The sequence below is a fragment of the Mauremys mutica genome, chromosome 3, assembly GCF_020497125.1.
Source record: "Mauremys mutica isolate MM-2020 ecotype Southern chromosome 3, ASM2049712v1, whole genome shotgun sequence".
Classification (NCBI taxonomy): domain Eukaryota; kingdom Metazoa; phylum Chordata; order Testudines; family Geoemydidae; genus Mauremys; species Mauremys mutica.
The window spans coordinates 157,435,540-157,459,511 of NC_059074.1; the positions used below are offsets into that span (position 1 = coordinate 157,435,540).

Sequence of the window (23,972 nt, forward strand, 5' to 3'; positions counted from 1 at the left end):
GAACTTTACTCCGATTCAATCCATGGATTGCTGTCTATCAAATTATTGTTCTAGGAACACAAAAATATCTCTTGGAAATCACCTGTCAATTTAAACCACTTTGTCCACCTAGGAATATAAGCCATGAACTAATTTGTTTCTCTTTTAATTTAAAAAAAACTTTGTTTTGTTTTTCTTTTTAATCTGGTTTAATGGAAACTAATGTTGCTGGGATTGCTGTAAAAGAGAGAAATACTTCCATTCCCTCTTGGTCTTCTCACAGCAGCTTCGAAAGTGAACTTGTTTGTGTGGGTGAGTAAGTGGCTGAAATCGTGGTATCTTGTATATAGATCAATGACTGCCACTACCAGCAATAATATTTTATATAATAAAATGAAAAACTTCACCTTGTCTGTTTACCACGTCATGCAAAAACTGAAACTACAAGTCCCTGGTTCAAATCCAGTTCAGGTCAGTAGTAATCTAAAGTTGATGACTTACTGTCAGCCTCTATGAAGTAAGTTTGCTGGTGTCAGTTCAGTTCCTAGGGGACAAATGTCCACATCAAAAGATTATCAGCACTAACTGGCAAACTCCGGGCCAGGCCCATGTTGAGAATGGTACAAAGCTGTACTATGCCAGGGGAAGCTTGAGGAGACATTATGCCCCAACACAGCACTCCCGGGAACCAGGGGAATATGCCCACTGCACCATCCTTTAGGACAGCATAGCATGTGCTTCCTTGTGCATTTGTCTGTCTCCCTTCCATGGTTGGTCATGCCCCAGGCTCTGTCCTGCCTGTTTTGCCCCAAGGAGCATTAGGAAAGAGCAGTTGCTGAACACAAGGACTGCCATTGTGCCTGTCCTCTGTGCAAAGGTCAGAAGCCTTGTAGCATCCTCTTCTCTCCTTCAGCTCTCAATCTGGCCCCTGGTTGGCAATCTCAGCAGAGAGGCTGGTCAGCATGGGGCATGCAGAATAAGCCATCCCCATTCCACTAGAGGTGGCCTCTCCAGGTCAGGCACATTGGCAGGCTAGTGTGAGGAAGCTTTCAATGCTGCTGCTGCCAGTTCTGTATCTGCTTTGTGGCTAAGCAGAGGCCTGCAGTCTTCAGGACTGTGTGAGCCTCAGCCTGGCACTTTTCCCAAGCTCTAAATTAACAGACACACAGAAATTGTTTGAAGTCACTCCAGCCATTAGATGGATTGACACAGTTCCTTAGCCATAATCTGTCCTGAGGATGCTCCCAGCTGGGACTTGTATCCTAGCCATCCAGAATTTGTGATCCCATAGGCCATGTGATAGCCTCTTAGTTGCCTGCATTCATGCCCATGTGTTCATCTGGCAATGGCCCAATTAACAAGCTGTTTGACAAGGTCTCAGCTGCCAGGCAATGATGCGTTTAGACAGGAACCCTGCATTTCAACAGGACTGTAAATGCCATCTCTTTTGCAGGGCTTCCCTTCCCTGTTACATTGGAACCATGACTCTTTACCTGATGACAGCAACTGTATCTTCCCATTCTATCCCCTCCCCGCTTGAGTCACCTGCACAGTAGAGCTATAGATGATGCCATGTTTGTAGACCCTTGTGCCCACCATCAAGGTCCCAAGGCTCCAAGGAAACTCCTCAAGTTTTCAAAATCTATATCAAGCCCTATAACTGACAACCAAACTTGTGGACAAATTTAACAAGTCACAGGGTTTACATTTGCCAAAGCAGTAGGTGTATAATGCCACCTTGTCCATAACAGGGGACTAGTGGTGGGCTGGATGTAAAAAATAAACTTTGCCCACATTGGTTCTGCATGGGAGACACTTTTATTACATGGCACACTGGTAAAGACACAACCACAAAGGAGAGATCATCTGATGGGAAGAAGTGAAGAGACACAAGAGGAGAGAACCTGGAGCCATGAGTATAGGCAGCAGACATCACGCACAATTTAAATTTCTTTGAGGACACATTTTTCATATTGTGCTGGCATATTTTTTTATTTTTGATCTTCATTATGCCTTTTAGCCAGTCACGGCTCTCTAAGTACACCTATTGTGTTAGTGGCCACGTTGTACCTGCCTACACTGGAAAATCAGGGAGATTCTGCCAGCAGTGAGGCAACAGAGAAGATTGTGTGTGTATAAATTTCAGATCACTAGCATCACCCGGGCCTTGAAATGCCTGTTATCAAAACCATGGTGGAAATAAGTATGAGACTTGTATTTTCCACTCAGAAATTATTCGGCTCGAGTGTTGTGTCACCCAGCCTTGGAGAGAGCACATGCCATACCCGCCTAACCTGAGGCATTTGGTCCAAGATTCTAGGTTTTGGAGGTCACTCACCAGCCTCCAGAATCTCAGGGCTTTCAGTGCTGCAGCTGTGAAAGTGACATTGAGCAAAGTACAGGAGGAATAGAAATGGATTCTGTCCAGATCAGCTGCAGTGAAGACGGTTCTTGAGACCCAGTGTTGTGCAGTAACTTAAAACTGGGAATATATTTTGCTCCTGATTTTAAATACATTTTTTTTATGTCAATCGGTTTTTGGTCCTGTAGCAAAGAGAATCCTTGGAGATGGTGTCTGGGAAACAGTCAAGATGAAGAACTCAGGCTTTTTCAGGTATGGTTCATGCTCCCTATCACCCTATGTCAACATTACCATCTCCCCACACACGGTTAATTCATTAAGAGCGCACAACAATCACTGCAGTACACCTAGCATCCAAACCAGTAGCAAGATTTTGCGCCCTCTTTCCTGGAATTTTGCAAGTATTGTGGACAGTGGTTATAGAGGTTTTGCTCCTTCTAGTAGGGAAATATTGCTTGTAATAAGGGCCGGCTCCAGCTTTTTTGCTGCCCCAAGTGGCAAAGAAAACAAACAAAAAAAAAAGATTGAGCTGCTGCCGAAGTGCCGCCGAAGAGGAAGAGAGGGAGTGAAGGGCCTGCCGCTGAATTGCCGCCAAAGACCCAGATGTGCCACCCCAACAACGGACGGAGTGCTGCCCCTTTCTATTGGCCGCCCCAGGCACCTGCTTCCTTCGCTGGTGCCTGGAGCCGGCCCTTCTTGTCATTAATGATGTAAAGTGCACCCAGATACCACACTGAAGCACTTCACATCTGTGATAAATAATGTATCATTATGGCCATTTCTTTTCATGGACTTTTGAGGGAAGGAGAAAGTGTGATTTCTGGCTGTCGTCTAATCAAGTGTGTGACAGGAGATGAGTGCTACAGACTAAAAATAAGGCACAATTCTTTGCACTGAGGGCGACTAACCATTGGAACAACTTGCCTTGAGATGTGGTGGAGTCTCTGTTTCTTGATGTTTTTAAATCAAGAGCTTTCTAAAATATATGCTCTAACTCAGACAGATGTTATTCTACAACCTGTATTATGCACATCAAACTAGATAATCATAATAGTCCCTTCAGGCCTTGAAATCTATGAACCGATAGGTGGGATGCAGCAATTTTCAGCTTCTGAAATTGACATGGAAACCTCTGCAGCCAAACTGTAGAAGACCACCAAGTCTCCTTAACCACATAGCGATGACTTTTTGTTGAACGCAACCCCTCATTGTTCATCTCTGGCAGCAAACCTGCACAAATCAAGCCTGTGCAGTGCTGATTGTCATGAAGTGCAGGTAAATGCTGAGCAGAAACTTCTAATCATCGATGGGGTGAGATTCACAAAGGGGATTTATTGTTTCTCACTACTGAGTATTTTGAACTGAAAGGGAGAGCTCTAATTTCTAGACTTCAATCTGCAATGTATGTGATGTTAAGGGTTTTAATCCTTTACTCATAATGACTTGAGAAGAGTTACACACATTTGCTCATTATAGGAAGTGACAGAAGTGCACAGAGACAAGGTGAAATCAAAATTCTGAATCTGAAGCTACCAAACCTCTGGGAAATTCAGATCCAGATCCAAAATCTAAACTGGGGTAACATACACTGTGGGACTCAGAGAAATGGGTGTAGCAGGAAAATCAACTATTAAGAGGGTGGCAGAAAGCATAAGCTGAAGTAGCGCCCTCCCAAACCATAGCTTGCACCTTCTTCCGCCCCCTTACCACTGTAGTTTCCCTTTCACCCACTTGTTGACATAATTCACATCACTTTATATATTATCTGAAACGGAGTGTGTGTTTCAGTTGCATGAATTGCTCTTCACTTTCCTTCCTAAAAAATGTGTGGTGTTGTTGGTGCAGAATGGATGCCATGTTCCACCCTAGAGGTGATGACATTTCAATGATGAGAGATTCGATTATATAAAGGGACAGATTCATTCCTTGCTGATATAAGGGCTGCAAGCCCCACTGGCACCCCTGAAGCAGCGATGTTGGAGGGGAAGTTCAGGCTAAGGGAGGCCACTTTATATTCCAGCAGAGATTGTTAAGGGAAAGCATGGAAACAGCATATCACCCTTCTGGCTGGCCTCACCTCATGCTTACTATGCTGACTCTGCCTACTTTTGGGACTGCATTGACTGACTGCAGGCCAGGTGCTGCCAGTGTAAATGGATGATTGTAAAAGGTTTTGGCATGTAAAGCACTATATAAATGTAGGATACTATCAAAGCAGATATAGTGGGAATTTGCCTTTGACTTCAGCATGGTGTCCTATGAGAGTCTTTAATCATCCTGATGAAGAACCCTTACAAATTCCTTTTCATTCTTGTCCTTTTGCCCTAGTTTCCCTCTCGATTCTCCTCCTGCTATATACTAATCGCTATCCCCTGCAGATGCTCAGATACCATCTGCCGATCACCAGATACCAGCAGATATTGCATTTCTGCAGAGGAGAATTTAACCCACACTGATAGCTACTATCTGCTGAGAGGGCATTAAATAGAGAATGTCAGAGTGGAGAGCAAGCTATCTGGCGAAAGTATGAGGAAGTCACTAATATCAGAGTCAGGCACAGATTGATTTTTTTTTTCCCTCCTTGTTATTTCCAGGTCAGTCTTGCTTCCTGAATTCAGCATGTAGGCAGCCTCAGCAGCCTTTTTGGTCCTTCATGACAAGGCTTCTATACCCTCCCGGAATCCTGCCTCACTGCTGCCTCATGTGTTCACTTGTCAAGGGAGCACAGTTTGCATCCATGCAATTACATTTATAAAACAATGAATAATTAAATCATAAATCAAACAATATAGGAGATTACCACATGGCTAAACATTTGCAGTCAATTTATGTTGTGCCTGTAGTCCTTCATTTATACTGAATAAATTGGTGGGTGGATTACATATAATTTTTACTAATATTTTAATACTGTAATTATTAGCTCCATTGTTCCATTTTTGCATTCACTATACAGAACACAAAAGTTTGCTCTTCAAAAATATAAAGACGTTCTGGGAAAATAGCAAACCATAGGCCCAGCTTTATAAAATTCTGAAGAGCATTGAATTGGGATAGTAACTTCATTATACTTTTTAAAAAATCCTTATTACTAATATTTGCTACTAAACATGTTATATTGTTAATACTACATAATTATATAGTAAAATACAATACTGCTAAAAATTGAGTTAATTTTTCACTATTTCTATTGCTGGCTAACATTTCATAAGTCACTTTGCTTAGACAGTGAAAACACTAATGAGTTCGAAGTTAGAACTTGTTATTTTCAGGTTCTAATGTACTAGCCTGTTGGGGCTATAAATCCTGCACATGAGGTGATCAAATCCAACAATTATTTTTACTAAAATAAATGTTTTAAATGTGTTGCGTTTCTTATATATTTAAGACATGATAAAATTTTGGGCCTAAAGTTTCTTGGTAACTAATTAGTCCTGCTCTCAAGGTCTATTTCCTCTGAAGGATTTGATACAGCAGAATCATAAAGACACTAACAATTTTATATTTCCATTTCTTTCACATACATGCAATTTGTTTCTACTAGACGTATAAAATCTTGGACATTTTATGTTTGAATTTGGCATATGAATTTAGTAAATATGGACAGCTTGCTTTTAATTCAGCTCTTCTGGCAGCATATTTTCTGGAAAGTCTGAGTCTTCATAAAATGTATAGGGGAAGTATGACCAAGTAAAATTGTTCAGGAATGTATATATGCTCTTAAAATGCCTTGCTCACAGGTATTTAAAACGATGAAAGGAATCTAACATATTTGTGACAATTAACAAGCAGTGGGTCAGTTCATTTTCATCCCCATGGTACTGAAGTCAATACAGTTACTAGGTTAAACTCATCCCCTAGTGTATATTCACGTGATAATAAATTTAACCCCTGCGTGCAGCAAAGTTGCAGCTATGATTAAACAGCCTACTTATTTAAATTTCTGTTGTATACAACGGGGAACTTTATTTCAGAAACCTACGTTCTAACCAGATTGTTTTAAATATGAAATTTCAAATGGACACTAAGCTTTCACCAAAACCTTTTTTAGGCAAGTGACACCACTGCCTTCTAATTTCCATTACTCTTCTCGTGCCTGTCTGTTGCAGATATGCCCCGTTTGCATGTTTTGCAGACAATGCAATATTTCTGTTTTTATTTCGGTGTCAAACAAGTCAATATTTGTGTATAAGAAATATCATACCTTTCCCCAACCCTAAATGCTAACCATTCCTTGAGAATTCAAAGGATAATCCATAATTTATAATTTAATTCTCTTTATAAATAATACATTTGCATGCATCCATGTACAGTTCAGTGAATTTTCACATAGAAAATACCAAAGAAAATACCAAAGATAGGTCATGTTTAACTCTGCTACTTCAAAAGAATCTTTATTTCTTTTTAATTGTTGGTTGTTCTAGACTCCAAAGAACATGGAGATGCTCTTCATTAGCACCAGACATTGGTGGGGATTTTACAATAGACTTTAAAAAAAAAAAAAAAAAAAGCAGTGCTTGAGAAACATGCTAGAAGGGCAACTTTACATTTATCCACACAAACAGATGCTTCACAAGCAGCAGCTGCAGGACAATTTTGCTTAATACTGCCCTGTGCACCTGAACTCTAACATGGAGAGACCATCCCTTCTGAGGGTGCGAGAACAGGACAGTTTTTATGCACACTCAGTCATGGCCTCTCTATTACCCAGGGTGCCAGATGTGGTATCATACAAGACCAGAAAGCAAATACAGAGACTTATCTAATACCTTGTTAGTTTAATTAAAACCAGTTCTACAAAGTGGTAGTCAGATAAATTAAATATTAGACAAATAAGACCATGCTACTAGTAAACAAAAGCTGTTACTGTATTCTGATCATATGCTGGTCACAGACCAGTTCCTACTGAACATTCACACCCCTGCACCAGTGATTTGTAGCTTCAGTCTATCTCCCTCCCACAAGCAAACTTTCATTATAGAAAAATATTGTTTTTAAAATTGGTACAGGAAGCAATCATGTTTAAATTAGTTTGTATGTCCAGTAAAAGTATAAAGCCACAGGACTCACATCACACACCTGCCATTGCTCAGGTGAGCTATTTTAGAGGGGCACTTTTGCACAACCAAGTGGGTGAATTCAGATTATTTTGCAAATAGCTTCCTCATGACTGATCTCACCCAAGGAGCACAGATTTCTTTATTCGGAGAGGGATGGCTCATTGATTTTATCAGAAGAACATTAAAAACATTGACAGCAATAAAGCATTTTAATAGTTAGCAGCTAATAGTTATTTCCCCCCATATAACTTCCATTTCTTCACCTGTCAGCAACAGGAGAACTCCAGCCAACTTCCTTGTTTTGCTTTTTAATAGCAGTATTTTCTTAATGTAGAGAGACCAGTTAACGTATATTCAGTAAATACACCTCTACCTCGATATAACACAGTCTTTGGGAGCCAAAAAATCTTACCATGTTACAGGTGAAACCATGTTATATTGAACTTGCTTTGATCCACCGGAGTGCGCAGCCCCGGCCCCCCCGGAGCACTGCTTTACCGCATTATATCCGAATTTATGTTATATCGGGTGGCGTTATATTGAGGTAGCAGTGTACAACTGAGCTTTAAGAGTCTTTTCACCTATAGGCTGAATTTCTTTGCAGCTGATGCCCATATTGCATACACAGACAGCAGCCAGACCCACTGGTAGCTGCTGCTCACACCAGTCTAGCATACAGTCATTGGATTGTTTATGTGCAAAGGGGGGGAGGCACGGCACTGGTTAAAATATAATTTCACAAGTTAATTTTAACACATTACAAGTATACTGAGCAGCAGTACTATTCTGTCTCCCATCTGAAGGAATGACTGGAGCTGCACTGTACTAAGCCACTTTAGGAATGGATTACCATGAACCACTAGCCACCATAGAAAAGGACACACAATCAAGGTCAGCATCTTAAAACTTAGCAGGGCTCTATCATACACACCCCTTCCATGAGTAAAGTGTACACCCATCTAGCAGCTCTCAGCCTAGACCAGTGGTGCTCAGACTTTTCCTGTCATGCCCCTCCATTACTGCACCGTTGGCTCAGCAGAGGAGTTTGTGCTGAAGGCAGAGCAGGAGGCAGAACTGGGGATGGGGAAGGAGCTAGGGCTAGAGGTGGAGCTGGCCTGGGGGCAGAGCTGGGGATGGGGCTGCAGCTGAAGACAGGGCAGGGCTGGGTGGCATTCCCTCCCCACCCCACATGAGGACTGCCCCAGCTCCTGTGGCATGCCCCCCCTCCGGGGGGGGGGCACACCCCACAGGTTTGGTCTAAACTGAAGCAGTGCCTTAATACTGTTTTCCTTCCCTGACACCAAAAGCAGGGGTGCTAGAGCAGTGGGAAGGAGGGGGTTAAAGCTAGCAGCAGCTTTGTCCTCTCTCCCTGGGCAACTTCTGTACTTAAATTAACACCAGCACGTTTGCCCTCCCAGCCCTCCTGCACTGTGGAAGCTGCCCTTAAGGCAAATTCCCAGTCCAGCAAGAAAGTCATTGTCATCACGGCTCTTAGAGGCATTACGCTGAGAAGGATCTAGAACAGTGGCTCTTAAGCTTTATTGGTTCGCATGCCACCCTATTAAAAGAAATTGCTGTGAAGTGAAAGGACGGAACATGAAGCTCATATGCTAGTTTAAGAACTCCCTGGTCTACAGCCTGATTCTCTCCCCCACTTAAAAAAAAACCCAACAAAAAACAGTTAAATCCATGTAGATCTCATTCCAAGACCTGACCCAAAAAAACTGGAGACTTCACATTTCCTGTCCATTCCCATAAGAATAGCCACCTAGATTTATTTGTTTAGCATTTGCATATTCACTGAGCTAGGAGATAAAACTTGCACTCAGTAGGCTACTTTAAGAAAGTAAGTGACACCTGTCTTATGGCAAGATCATTTTATTAAAAAAAAAATCAGATCAATTCAGGAGCTCATCTGCTGCTTCTCATAGTAAATATTGAAAGGGCAAGGTGGGAGGGGGACACTATAGAAACAATTGATGTAAAGCAATACTCTGGTGTAGATTATTTTCACAAATCTACTGCTTTCCTTACAATGGGGGCAGAAAGCTAACGGCCAAAAATTCCACAGGAGTAACTTACAGGGGAAGGGCACTTAATATTCAAATGACAAGCTCTTTTAATAAAAGATTTGGGTGGAAATATGCTCCTAACAAATCATACCAGGATTCACTGCACATCACTTCTTTAGGGGTGTAACAGTTGTAACTAGCACTTTGGAAAGACGTAAGAATCTAAGAACAGTCTAACATTACATGCTTCAATACCGACTGCAAGAAAAACATGGCAAGTTTAGGTTTGGGTATCAGCCTTCCTTCCATTCTGAATTCTCTTGCTCTGGTCGATTTAAAGCTTTGTTTTATTAGCTTTAAATAAAAATGTTAAATTCTTTGAGAAAACGTTTTGCAGTCTATAGTCAGTTGGTGCCTTATTGTTCCGTTCTCCCCAACCCTATTAAAAACTTATGTACTAATATCCCATACCAACACATTTAGACTTATTTTTCTGATGTGTGTGTGGGGGAAATTAAGTCCATCCGCTCCTTTACCTACCAATACTTGAGTTCAAGTTATAGGAAAAATAGCCAACATCATTGCCAGCTACAGAAAATTGGATTAATTTAACAAGTTTAGGTGTTATCAGCTGATGTATATAAACTGGAAATCCAAATATAGGTAGGGCCCTACCACCAAACCGGTCCATTTTGGTCAATTTCACAGTCATAGGATTTTTAAAATCATTAATTCATTATTTCAGCTATATAAATCTGAAATTTCACCATGTTGTAATTGTAGGGGTCCCTCCTGACCTAAAAAGAAGTTGGGGGGGATCACAAGGTTTTTCTAAGTGTGGTTGTGGTACTGCTACCCTTACTTCTGTGCTGCTGCCGGCGACAGAGCTGCCGCTCTCCAGCTGCCAGCCGGGATCCTAGCTCTGAAGGCAGAGCCACCACCGACAGCAGCACACAAGTAAGGATAGCATTGTATGGTATTGCCACCCTTACTTCTGCACTGCTACTGGCAGGGCACAGCCTTCAGAGCTGGGCACCCAGCCAACAGCCACTGCTCTCTGGCCAGCCAGCTCTGAAGTCAGTGCAGAAGTCGGGGTAGCAATACCAGGACCCTTTTAAAATAACCTTGTGACCCCCCTGCAACTCCCTTTTGGATCAGGACCAGCATTTCTCAAATTGGGGATCTCCCTCATGAAATCTGTATAGTATAGGGTAAAAGCACACAAAAGACCAGATTTCATGGTCTGTTATGCGTTTTTCATGGACAAGAATTTGGTAGGGCCCTAACTATATGACAATGCAGGCAGTTAATGTTTGCATATAGGCTGTTTGTGTTAAAGTGAGTTTACCAGACATATGTGCAGAGAGGGCAGGCTTGAAATCTCAATTCACTTAAACAATCTTTGCTGCTCACCTTTAACAGTTCTATTGGTTTGGTTCTTGTAAGACAGTCAATCAAATATCAATGAATATTTGGTTCACAGATTTGGACAGGTTTAGCATCAAACGATCTGCTCTAACTACACTGTATGGCATTACTTTTCCTCGACAAGCTACTCCTAAGAAAGACTTTACTCTGAACAATGCTGGCAGATAGTATTCATTACTACTAGAGCTGAACAAGTTATGAACATGATTTACTGAATAAGTTTTGGCTCTCTCTCTTCAGGAACTGCCAAAACAGATCATGAATCTCTATTGTTTCAAGGTATCTGCAGAGGATGAAACTCACCCTTGCATAAAGCCTCTGTGCCAGGAAGTCCTTTTTTGAAGGACTCAGAGGCACACAGGTTTTGTAGGGACTCTGCACGGGGAGAATTTCACTCAGATTATTACCTGTAAATGAGTTACAGAGCAGAAATTAATTAGATATTAGGGCTGTTGACTAAAAACGAGTAATGTGGTATGTTCTTCCTCAGTTGGATGATAATTCTTGAAGTCAAGTTTCCAATGAAGTTAACCACTCTTATGAATTCAAAATTAACAAATTAATCAAGTCTTACAGAAGGAAGTTTGGAACATTCATTTAAAATAAACAGAGAGGCACAATCAAGGAGAGTTTAAAAAGTATTCCAATATGAGCATTTGCAGTACCTACCCAGTTTGATTCACTACTTGCATGACAGATCAAAACTAAATGATGACTTATCAGGCAGGTACTATATTATGATTTTGAACAGGGAGTAGGAATTACAAGCAATGGTGCATATCCTGAGTTCTCAACCAGGGCAAAGAACTTTGTTTAAAAAAATGCAAAACAAAATAAACATTACGTAGTTCAGAATGAGATAGGCGGTGTGGGGAGGGTGTGCAGGGGAAGAGATTAATATTAAAAAAAAATACATTTTGCCTTGGTTTGCCCTAGGTTCTTTTGATTATGTTCTGCATGGACTGAAGGTTTACTTTCAGACTCTGCATAAATGAACAGTTTTTACTTGAAGTAAAAAAAAAAAAAAAGTCAGATTACCAACAATTTTTCTTTAATATATAGTGAAATGTTGAACTCTTACCCAGTGACTTTCTTCTTGGTTTCCATACTGCTTCCACATCCTAGTCTCTTTACCTATTTAATACACTTATCAAAAAGTGTTGCTTAACCCTGAAGTGATTAGAGGCTCAAAACTCTAACTTTATTTTCTTTTAATAAAGCAGCTACTTCACAGTTAATGTGAGGACACACTTTTATGGAACTAAGCTAATGTTAAAACAATGCTGGAAATGTTACTTTTCAGTATTAAGACTGGAGCAAGAAGAGGAATCGGTAGGAAAGTGGTCCAAAAAGCTATACACTGAACACTTGTATCTAGGACGATCCAAGTAGAAGGTTTAAAAAACAATACTAAAAGCAGGTGTCGTTTAATGTATTTTAATAGCAAACTTACAGGAACAGCACAGAAGACAGACAACATTAAAAACATGTACTTGCATGTAGGACAACTCAGTTAGAAAAGTATAGCGAATGGATGGAATCTACTGTATGATAAAAATGCTACAAACACCATTTAATTGCCATCGATAAGAAATTTACTTGTTTTAAAAAAATCCAAATGCTGGCATTGTCCAGAAAAATTTGACAGGTTTATTTATAATTGATATAAAGTTGAATTGTTGAAACTTGTTCACTGAAACATTTTTGACTGCATTAATGCTTTATGTCTCCGCATTTATATTAAAAATCCACACACAAATGAAAATGGAAAAAAACTTGCCAATACCCGATTCTGTCCCCTATGTTTCCATTTGCAACCATATACTTAGGTACCTTTTAACCCCATGGAAAAAAAATATCTAACGTTCATTACTACCAATAACAGGAAGAAGAGATTTGTATTGAGAAGGACAAACCCACCATAGTGGAGTTTAAGCACGCTCTCCACGTATGCGGCGTGCTAGCTGGATATCTTTTGGCATGATTGTGACACGTTTGGCATGGATAGCACAGAGGTTGGTATCTTCAAACAGGCCAACCAGGTAGGCTTCACTTGCCTCCTATTACAGAAGAAACAAAGAGTTAAAGACTTTTTACACAAACAGCACCTAAAAGAACACAGGAGTCCATGACAAAATCTCAAGTAATCGTAATAATCAGAAGTCTAGGCCCGTATCTATTAAAGATACCAACAGTTTAGTATTTTCAATAGTGTGGCAGTCTCTCTCACTGCTTCCCTACAAACAGCCAACCTGTATTACTTTTACTTCCATAGATAATGATTTTCTATACCTTTGGTCAAATAAAAGTTTGGTATACCACTGCTATTTAGCTGATATTCTCTGGAAGATGATTACAGAGATACTTAGACCAAAACGTAAGATATGGGGAAATATTATAGCCACAACAGTACGCCTACAATTAAATAAAGAAATATTTAATCATTTTAGAATACTTTGATGAGGAACTTGAAGCCCATTATTATGATTGAGAGTGACACTAAACTCGGTAGAACAGCTTACACTGTGAAGTAAGCAAGAGTCTGAATTCTAACATCAAGTAACCTTCAAGTTAGCTTCTAAAATACACAATACAGAAACAGGTACGAAGCCCATACAGATGTTCTGCTGCTTCTATACCTGTAAAGCAAATCTGGAAGACTGCTTAAAGTTTTTACACAGTATATAGATTGATGCTGAACTTTCTTTTGACCTGTACTTGTGAATGGAATAATAGGACAACTGTAGCATTAAAAGGTGTGTCTCGATGAGCAAAAGGTGTGTCTAGGCTCCCACATAAGGTAATAAGGTAATAATTGGAGATATACCAATCTCCTAGAACTGGAAGGGACCTTGAAAGGTCATCGAGTCCAGCCCCCTGCCTTCACTAGCAGGACCAATTTTTGCCCCAGATCCCTAAGTGGCCTCCTCAAGGATTGAACTCACAACCCTGGGTTTAGCAGGCCAACGCTCAAACCACTGAGCTATCCCTCCCCCCATCTTTAACTTGACCTGCTAATTCATGTGAAAACTACCAACTACCTTTCTCCACTAAGATTTTTCCTGGAATTAGTTACTTTGAGTTCAGCACACAGCTTTTCCTACTGACAACAAGGCCAAATATACGTTAGAAGCCTAGTGTAAACCAGATACTCTGCTATTAACATATGGTGAAGTGGTCAAGTTAAAGCCTGTGGGGGAAGGGAGTGCAGTCTACAACATAGACTCAATACAAATTAGCTTGCATCTTAATAGGGCTTTTCAATCATGTTCAGGTAACTAGGATGAGCCAACAGGATTGGAAAAATAAATACACATGCCCTTTTTGCCTGGCAAGATTTACCACTAGGCTGAGCACTAGAGTAAACCAAAGGTTTCTATCCTGAAACAAAAGGGATAAGTGGGATGTGTCCAGATTAGCCTTTGAAATGTTTTAGCAACCTTGAGTTAATTAGCAATCAGTTAATTTCAGGTTAAAAAAAAAACAAAAAACCCACCACTAGTGTAGACAAACCCAAAAATCTTGAGACTCTCCCACTAGGTTTTAAAACACCCATTTAAGGATTTAAAAGCCTCATGGCACAATCCCTCATGCACATGCTTAAAGTTAAGCACATGAGCACCACTGAAATTAGCTGTTGAAGTTAAGCATGTATGGGTCACTAACCACAGGCGTTTACTTTAGAAATAATAAAGCAAAATCATTTAGAGACAAGCCACCCACTTGAAATATCTGGTCCTTCTAATTACCTGAACACAGAACTTTATCAAGACAAGGAGGCATTACTATTTTTCACAATGAGAAAAGAAAGGATGCTATAATGCAGGGGTGGTCAAACTTACCGATGCCCCGAGTCGCATACAACAATCTTCAGAAGCTCAAGATTTGGGGTGTGCCTGTCAGGACTTGGGGTTTCAGTCCTGTGGGGAGGGGAGGGCTCAGGGCTACAGCCCTGCAGGAGGACCCTGCCCAGGCTCAGGGCTTCATCCCCACCCCTGCTGAAGTCCCAAGCCTCGGCAGGCATGCTCCGTGGGGCTGAAACGCCAAGACTCACCTCTCCATTGGGTAGAAGCCAGAGGCAACACATGGGGGGGGAGCATGTGGGGTCATGTTCCCCCCCCCCCCGATTTTTGTCAGGGTTTGCTAGCCCTGCTCGGTCACATGGTGCCGCCAGGCCCCCTCCCTGCACAGCAGCTGCTGGAGCCAGCAAGCTGGGAGCTGCGGCCATGGGGAGAGGCAGCGGGCAAACAGCTGGGAGCTGCAGGGAGAGCCTCCCCTTATGCTGCTGCCTCTCCACGCGGCAGAGCTAACACCTGGGAGCTGCAGGGAAGGGCTGACGAGGGTGGAGGGGCCAGGGGGTGGGGTGGGAGGGTGGCATGCCTCAAGCTGTTGGAGGGCACAATTTAAATGTTTGTCCCCCCAACTCTCAGCAGGCACCAGTTGTCTCTGGCAGAAGCCCCTAGCCCCACTACGCTGCCACAGGGCAGAAGCCCCTCCCACCCCCAGTCTGGTAGATAGAGTATGGAGGGAGACGTGGAGGGGGACACACTAACTGTAAAAGAACCGCATGAGGCTTGCAAGCCATGGATGGCCACCCCTGCTATAATATGATTCTATTAGCAGCTTTATCAGTTATATTATTAAGTTACAGTTGTATTAAAATTTAATACTGAAAATTGCCAAATCATTTTTATGTGCAGCAGTAACAAAATAATTAACTATTCAGGATTTAAGTTGAAAGAGCAGGATCAATAAAAAAACACCAATTTCCCAATATACTTTGTAGTATATAACTGAAATGCTGGCAAATTTGCAATTATTAATCACGGTCATACTAACTGTATTTTAGGCAAGCCTTGGTTACCTAAATGTGTGCTCAGTGAAGTTTGAGTGTCCTGAAACCTTAAATTAAAAACACACACAGATTATCTACTCTCAAAGTGCTTGGCTTTCAAAGATGGTAATTATTACAGAATTTAAGTGAGAGGGAAGGAATAGAAGATTTATCTCAGTTTATTATGAGAAAAGTACTATTTCTGCATTTAACAAGTTAGGAGATTTTTTTATGAGAGCTATTTCCAATTTTAATAATATACTTATGGCATTTTTATAAAGTTGTTTCAGTAACTAGATTTTATCAAATTATAAATGTTTCAACAACAAAAAGTTAATTACTTTGGGCAAATTGAACGCTGTAGCATCAATTCACCTAGAATTGAATCGGTAGATGCCTACTTCTGAAGTTCACCAATAGAGTGAAATTTTGACTAACCATAGAAACAGCCTAGCCAATTACATGACTTTATGGAACTGACCTATCACATCCTCTCTCCCATAGTAACAAAGGCAACAGCATGGCCCTATCAACTACTGCTCTAAAGAAAATATTCTTTTAAGTCATTTCCATGTTTTACCAGCATATGGCTACTTATATAAAAGTTACTGCAGATTAATTTGTGTGCATATTTACAGCAATATCCCAACAGTTCCACTCTCATCATGATGAACTATTTCCTTGATAAACCTTTTTTCAGGTATTCAGGGTACTCTAAGAGTTAATCTGTTTAAATTATTTTTTTTTTTAAAAATTAGAGGTTTCAGTTAGGGATGTTTCTTTAGTTCTTTGTGATGTTTTTAGATATTTGCATGAGGAAACACCAGGTAACTCATTTTGTTAACCAGTACTCAAACTATTAGGAATCCACACTAGCAGACAGGGACATCATTTAACCACCTTCTGAATATGAATACAGATGCATACAAACCTAAGCAGAATAAGTGCGTTGAGTTTCATAAGCTCGTCTATAGACATCCACGCACAAAAAAATTCATTTAAATTAGGCCTGAAAATAAATCACAGTCTTCCTTTAAGTTTTACCTGCAAAGCACCAATAGCAGCGCTCTGGAAGCGCAGATCTGTTTTGAAGTCCTGAGCAATTTCACGCACCAGACGCTGGAAGGGAAGTTTGCGGATCAGAAGTTCAGTAGACTTCTGATAACGTCTGATTTCACGGAGAGCCACAGTACCCGGCCTTTTAATTAATAAAGAAATAATTAACATTTACAAATAATTTATATCATTTTAAGAGTATCATATAACCCATGTTCTTCTAATCTGAACTAGGAACGTTTTGTATATGCTCTGTTTTTACTAGAAGCATCTCAGTATTTACAACACAAAAACACCTTGACTTACAAAGAGGGCCTGATCTCATCATTCATTTGTATATTAGCTTCACCAGGCATTCCACCTATGGATAAGCAACAAGAGTAGGCCCTCCAAAGTCTTGTCTTCAGCACGAAAAAAGGTGTACAACACATTAGCTAACGTACACTAATCAACATGCGTTAAACTAAGTGTAGACAAGGCAAGTTGTAGTGTTAACATGAGTTTTCTGGTCAAGTTAAACCAAACTCTACCCAAGGATTTACCTTAACCAGCTAATTCAGGGGTGGGCAAACTTTTTGGACTGAGGGCCACATCTGGGTGGGGAAATTGTATGCAGGGCCGGGGCAGGGGGTTGGGGTGTGGAAGGGAGTGTGGACTGTGCAGGAAGGGATTCAGGGCAAGGGATTGGGGCATATGAGGGGGCTCAGGGAAGGGGGTTGGGGTGTAGGAGGGGTGCAGAATGCAGGAGGGGTGTGGACTGCAGGAGGGGGCTCAGGACAGGGAGTTGGGGTGCAGGAGTGGCACGAGGTGCAGACAGGGGGCTTGGAGCAGGGTGCAGGCAGGATTCGGGCTCCGTCCCGGCTTACCTAAAGTGGCTCCCGGGTGGCAGCAGCACACACCGGAGCCACGGCAGGCTCCCTGCATGCCTGCCCTGGCCCACTCCAGGAAGCGCTGAGGTCCCTGGGGGTGGGAGGGCGGAGGACTCCGCATGCTCTGCCCTTGCTGCACCTCTAGGCACCTCCCCTGAAGCTCCCATTGGCCACGAGGGGCGGTGCCTGGAGACAAGGGCAACGCACAAAGCCCTCTGCCCCCCCACCCAGGGGCCGCAGGGAAGTGGTGCTGGCCGCTTCTGAGAGCGGCGCGGGGCCCGCGGCACCACAGGGGGCAATCCTGAGGGCCGGATCCAAAGCCCTGAGGGGCCGGACCCAGTCCGCGGGCCATAGTTTGCCTACCCTTGAGCTAATTCATGTCAAAAACAGGTCACTCCCTCCCTACTCTGTAGCTATGACCATAAAAATAGTATTGAAAAACACCATATCCTTGTTATATTTTATCCTAAGAACTTAAAACCTATTCTCATGAAATTTCCTTACATTAGTGTTTTAACTAAAAATTCATGTTAATGCCATCTTTTTGCAAACACACAGTTGATTTCTGGCATGATTATTGTGTATATTTCATTTATTATGAAAATGTTGCATTTTTTGCCTTAAGTTACTTACTAATTTGTAGTATTAATTTCCACCTCCCTCTTCTCATCTGTATTCTCTAATTCTACTTATGGACCATGAATGCAGACTAAAACATTCTTAAAATATGCATTTGCAATGTTTCAAGATTACATTCACTTTCCCAAATGCCTTTCTGTTCCTCTTCTCAAAAGGAAACACACACATGCTTTAATAACAATGACCATCCCTCAAGATGAGCAATCGTATGTTAAAACTCTTCATTGTGCAAGGATCCTTCCGGATGAAAGAGTTTATTACAACATAATTGTCAGCAAGAGATTTACCTGTAATTCTAGCCTATTTCCTCCTCTATTTAAGTCTTCATTTTAGGTTAACTGAACATAAAATTATTTGCAGAGGTTCTGCTTATATGTAGACATGTTCCGCCCTCTAATGGTAGAATATCTTAACTACACTGTCAGTTCATTAAATAGCAAAATAGCTGTGAAGACAGAATTGTACCAGTTTAAGTAAATGAAGATCAGTTCTGTGCATTAAAGTTTATTCCAGTCTAATTCTGTTACAATACTTAAATTAATTCGAAGCCAAATCACTAAAGTGCAGATATGTTTGGATGACATTTATTTGTTTAAGGTTAAACGTGGTCTTAATTGCATAAATATAATTTAATATGCATAATCTATTAAATAAAATAAGCCTATTATTACTACACGTAAATTTAAGCCACTGTACAAATGTTCAACATAAAACATATTATGGATTATTTAAAACTTGTTCATAATCAAGTGGTGAAATAATGAAAGCATTGAAAAAATCATCCTGATCAAGAATTAAAATGAAAACCACCAAAGTTCCCCCAATGCAAAAAGTTCTGCTCCGATAAACGTTTCCGTTTGGTTAAGGGGATGTTGCATCACAAGCTTTGTCCCTGGTAATTTCTGTACCTGTAGCGATGAGGTTTCTTGACCCCTCCAGTAGAGGGCGCACTCTTGCGAGCTGCTTTCGTAGCGAGCTGCTTCCTAGGTGCCTTACCACCAGTGGATTTACGGGCAGTTTGCTTGGTACGAGCCATGTTCCTGAAAACTTCTCTTCCTTACACCTATCGGTAAAAAATTACCATGCGATCACACACTGCAACAAACTAACCACTAGCTCAGATGTTCCGGAAATGCAGATTTACCTTTTACACCTTAAAAATATTGTCTAACAAGAATCAAAAGACGTACAACATCGAACAATTAAAATGATCCCGATTATACCTCTGTACCATGCAAACACCACACTTCTCACAAGAGAAACTGCGACCCTAGGTAACTGCTTGCCACATAAAGGAATCCTTCCCTTTCAACTGCTGAATTAGGAGAAAACACACTAGCCAAAATGGACCATCGGCCTAATTTATCTAATTGCAAAAGAAATTAAGTGTCTGAAGACCTCAGATTATTATTAAAATGCAGTTTCACCCAAGAGTTAAACAGGAACGATGCAGCAGCAAAACCTAAATAGGTCGATTCAAACAACAGATAAGAGATTATTACTGCCCCCTGTAGCTCTCCCCCCGTCAGCTGAAAAGTGCTACAAATATTACCTGAAAAACATTGGGGGGCTCGCATCCCATTTATAGTCTGCTTTGAGCAAAAATACCTCTTTCAAAACTGTAGAGACGGGGAAGGCAGACAAGCAGCCCCTCAATGCTTTCTGCAAAGCAACCTGCCCATTGCAATCGCTCGGCTATGCCCGCAAATTAAAAAGCAAATATGCGCAAATTGGTATTTATGCTGCAAACAAAAAGAGTCTGACTTAAGTTCAAGAAAGCAACAAACTTTTTTGGGGGGTTGTTTTTGGTGCTGCCTCTCTGTCTCTTTCTGTGCAATTGCTTTTCCAAGGCTGCCTCGCTCCCAAGCGCCTCTCACTGGCAAACTCATCTCCCAGACCCGAACAAAATGGAAACAATCACGAAATGCAGCCCTAGTCCTTTTGCAAAGAGGGAAAAAAATAAAATTGCAAAAAATAATGCAAAAAATACAAGGAACTCCAAACCATGTGGGTGCAGATCAAGTGGGAATGGGGGAAAAGTTTGCAATCAAAATGCAAAAAAATGCACTGGGTTGCGGTTGTTTCTTTTGCAAATTTCTTTCCTTTTTTATTGTTTTTTATGCAATAGGAAAAAAAATATGGTCGGTGACCAGAGAAAAGAGACAAGATGGTGAAGCTGAGCAACAACTGTGGGGAGCAGGGGAAGGAAGGCAGGAGAGTTACCCTGGGCTGGCAAGTGGCTCCTCTTTGCAGCTGCTTCCCAGCCCTGATCCGGGGAGATGTTGGGCTCAGGAGGTAGCTAAGGGTCTGGGGAGGGTGTTGGTGGGGGTTTGGAGTGGGGGGAAGGGGGGCACAGGGGGGCAGTGATCGAGCGAAGAGGGGCTGGGGGTGCTGGGGAAGGGAGCAGCTCAGGCTCCTTGGCTGAGCAGGGGAAGGTGGCGAGGAGAAGGGGGACTCCGGATGCTGCCGCTTCCCAGCAGCGATTTCTGGCCCCCAAAAGTTTGTGCGGCGGGTTGGGGGGCGGCCATGGGGCCCCCCGCCGGGTTGCGGGGCGCGGGGAGTCGGGGGGGGGAGCTAGGGACTTACCCCCGTCCGCTTGGGCTGAGAGCGGCTGCCGTGCAGGGAGGGAGGAAGCGAGGAGGAGCTACAGCTACTGCTGCTGGCGGCGGCGGCTGAGAGCACAATTGAAAGATGGCTGACTCGCGAGGGCCGTCCCCGCCGCCTGGCCCCGCCCCCGCCCGCCCCGGCCACGCCCCATCCTCCGCCAAGCGGCCAATGGTGCACAATGGAGGGAAGGCTTGGCCACGCCCACTCCCCTTCCTCCCTCCCTCATCTCTGCCCCCGCGCAACCTCTGAGCCGGGCTCTGTGTGTACAAACACAAAAGACACGCCGCGCGCGCGAGAGGGATTCCCTCGTCTCCTCCCGTTTCCCGCGAGCAGAGGGGGAGGCCAGCGGCCAGGAGGGAGCGCGAGGCCACTCCGGGGACTCTGCCGCGGCTAACGGCCGCGGGCGCCAGCCCAACAGCCTGCGCGAGATCAGACCAACGGCAACCGGCCCCCAGTACCAGTCCGCCCCTCCCCTACCCCAACTGTATCCAGCCCCGCGCCTCGCAACCAGACCCCACCGCTCCCCTGTCCCCACCCCCCCACGTGTCCCTTCCCCCCCCGAGCTGGCTAGGGCCAGCCAGCCCCACACTCTTGTGCGGGGGGAGCTCCTGCTCCCATCCATGGCAAGGGGCCCCTAATTGCTGAACTAATAAAAGTATTAGTCGTGCTCCTGGCTCACCTGTGGGGCAGCGCCCGGATGGGTCCCACAGGCTCCTCTTGCTGGGACACTGCAATGTACAACAGTGCAAACACTGCACGCTCGGCACGAATGTAATTCATAAATGTCAAAGGTGCTTTAGGGAGCCAGACGCAGTCCCTGCCCCAAAGAACATAAGCAAAATGTCTGAGGGACTGACAGGCTGGAACAGTGAATGTTGGGAGGTTAAAAAATGAAATTAGACATGGCAGGAAAAACTCAGCTCTAGAGCTGGTTCTCGACACCTCCAAAGTTAGGATACTCAGATCTGAAGAGCTGTATCAGTCCTAGGCCTGGAAAAGTATTTTAGGGAAACTGGAGGTATCTAGTTCAAACACATAAAAACAAAACCCTGTAGTGCAACCAGGTGAGACTTTTAGAATCACCTTAAAATTAATCTACAATAAAAGAATTCTCTTCCCCCTCCCTGCAAAATCAGACTTTTGGGTGCATGAGACTGGGAAGGGATCACTGCTGAGAAGTTCAGCTTGGAAAATATTTGTGGGAGAAATGGGTTATAAGGAGGGATTTGAAAAGAGTGGGAACAAGAGAAGGTACTTGGAGGATCAGTAGTGGGAGGTTATTCCAAGGTGAAAGTGCAGTTATGGTCAGAAAAGTGACTATGTAAAAATGCCCCCCGCTCATCCAACAGATCTGATCCCTGTGTTCATTCAGAGTTATATTTGTTGCCTTATTATTTAATGAGAACATGTATTTTACTTTATATTTTTGTTAAACCTGAGAAGCTTAAATATCTATGGGAGAGTGAACTGAATTATATTCTGACTTACCCATCATGAACAGATTTGCTAAGTTGCAGCTGCAGGGTCAAATTCTGTAGTCAGTTAGACCTGTGCAACCCAATTGTCTTCAGTTGCACAGGTATATAACTAAGCTGAACCTTTACCACAGGTGATGATGCAAGAGCCAGAAAAAATAGTTTGACTCTGATCTTAAGATGAGTTTGTGTAGCTAGCAGTTAGAAAAAATATCATTTTACTTGTAAACTCTGGAAAAATCAATAGAGAAAACAAACCTGTTATCCTCTGATACTACTTTTACAATCACTTTTTAAAGTAGGACTGCACTTTAAGAGTTAGCAAGAAAGAAGGCCCAGAGTAAATAATTATAATAGTATAGAATAGGATATTAAAATAGGATATGATAAAATACAATATAAAATAATAAAGGCCAGGCACCCAAAATTAACATTATTACTGATACAGTGCAAACAGACTTCAATGACTAATTGGAAGAGTTAACAGCCATTAGCACAGACAATTATTAAATGAGAGGAAGAGCCCAGCCTAAAGGCCATTATTGTTGGTATTAACTGTAAAAATATTAAAATGTAAAAATAAAGTAACATGCTTTCATGTATTGAAATGTTGCATTGGATATGGGATTCTGTTTACAATATAGGTCTTTTCTTAGCAGTTAGGGTCTAACTCTGCAATCTTGATTAGCACAAGTAGTCCTATTAATTTCAGTGGGAATCTTCATGTAAATAAGGACTGGAGGATTGAGCCATTAGATTACAGTCCAATGAGCAGGGGGAAGCTGCATTCCAATCTCAACATACCATTAGGTTTAATATAATTTGTATTAATAACATTAAACTATGCTTAACTCAAGTCCAACATTGCTTTGAATTGCTATTCCAGCATTTTTCAAACTTCAGGTCATGACCCAGTACTGGGTTGTGGCATGTCAGGCACTGGGTTGCTCTGGTCAGCACTGCCAACCGGGATGTTAAAAGTCCCATCAGCGGTGCTGCCCAGCGAAGGCAGGCTAGAGCCTACCTGTTTTGATACTGCGCTGCACCCCGGAAATGGCCAGCAGCAGGTCCGGCTTCTAGGCAAGGGGACCACAGGGCTCCAGGCGCTGCCCCCGCCCCAAGCACTGGCTCTGCACTCCCATTGGGAATGGGGGGGAGGAGGGGCGGTGACTGCAGGCAAGTGTCGTGCCTCTACCTAGGAGCCGGACCCGCTGCTGGCCGTTTCTGGGGCGCAGCGCAGTCTGCGGTGCCAGGACAGGCAGGAACCTTGCCTCTGCACCCCAGCTGCACCACTGACCGGGAGCCACTGGAGATAAGTCTGCACCCCAACTCCGTGCCCCAATCCCCTGACCCAGCCCTGAGACCCTCCCAAACCCAGAATCCCTTCCTGCACCCCAAACCCCTCATCCCCAGCCCCAACTCAGAGCCTGCACCCCCAGCCCAGAGCCCTGACCCCCTCCCTCACCCCAATCCTCTGACCCAGCCCTGAGCCTCCCCAAATCTGGAGCCCCTCCTGCACCCTAAACCCCTCATCCCTGGCCCCACCCCAGAACCTGCACCCCCAGCTCAGAGCCCTGACCCCCTCCCACACCCCAACCCCCTGCCCCAGCTCTGAGCCCCCTCTCACATCCTGAACGCCTTACCCCTGCACGCC

The 23,972-nt window shown here is 42.9% G+C and overlaps 1 protein-coding gene across 1 annotated transcript; it reads right to left on the bottom strand.

Annotated features, from left to right (window-relative positions):
* Positions 1–12,259: 12,259 nt before the first annotated feature.
* LOC123366684 (histone H3.3A) lies at positions 12,260–20,914 on the bottom strand. The gene is made up of 4 exons (XM_045010331.1): positions 20,823–20,914; positions 19,145–19,299; positions 16,717–16,870; positions 12,260–12,898 (listed from the first exon to the last, which is right to left on the bottom strand). Exons 2-4 carry the CDS (start codon positions 19,270–19,272, stop codon positions 12,770–12,772), a joined length of 411 nt encoding a protein of 136 aa, XP_044866266.1. The 5' UTR covers positions 19,273–19,299; positions 20,823–20,914; the 3' UTR covers positions 12,260–12,769.
* Positions 20,915–23,972: the final 3,058 nt, after the last annotated feature.

Excerpts from the sequence above, each read along its gene's own strand:
- LOC123366684 (XM_045010331.1), bottom strand. The coding sequence starts at position 19,272 with ATGGCTCGTACCAAGCAAACTGCCCGTAAATCCACTGGTGGTAAGGCA. Across the intron at positions 16,871-19,144 it reads AAGAAACCTCATCGCTACAG|GCCGGGTACTGTGGCTCTCC; the intron begins GTACAGAAATTA and ends ATTAATTAAAAG. Across the intron at positions 12,899-16,716 it reads CTGCTATTGGTGCTTTGCAG|GAGGCAAGTGAAGCCTACCT; the intron begins GTAAAACTTAAA and ends CTTCTGTAATAG.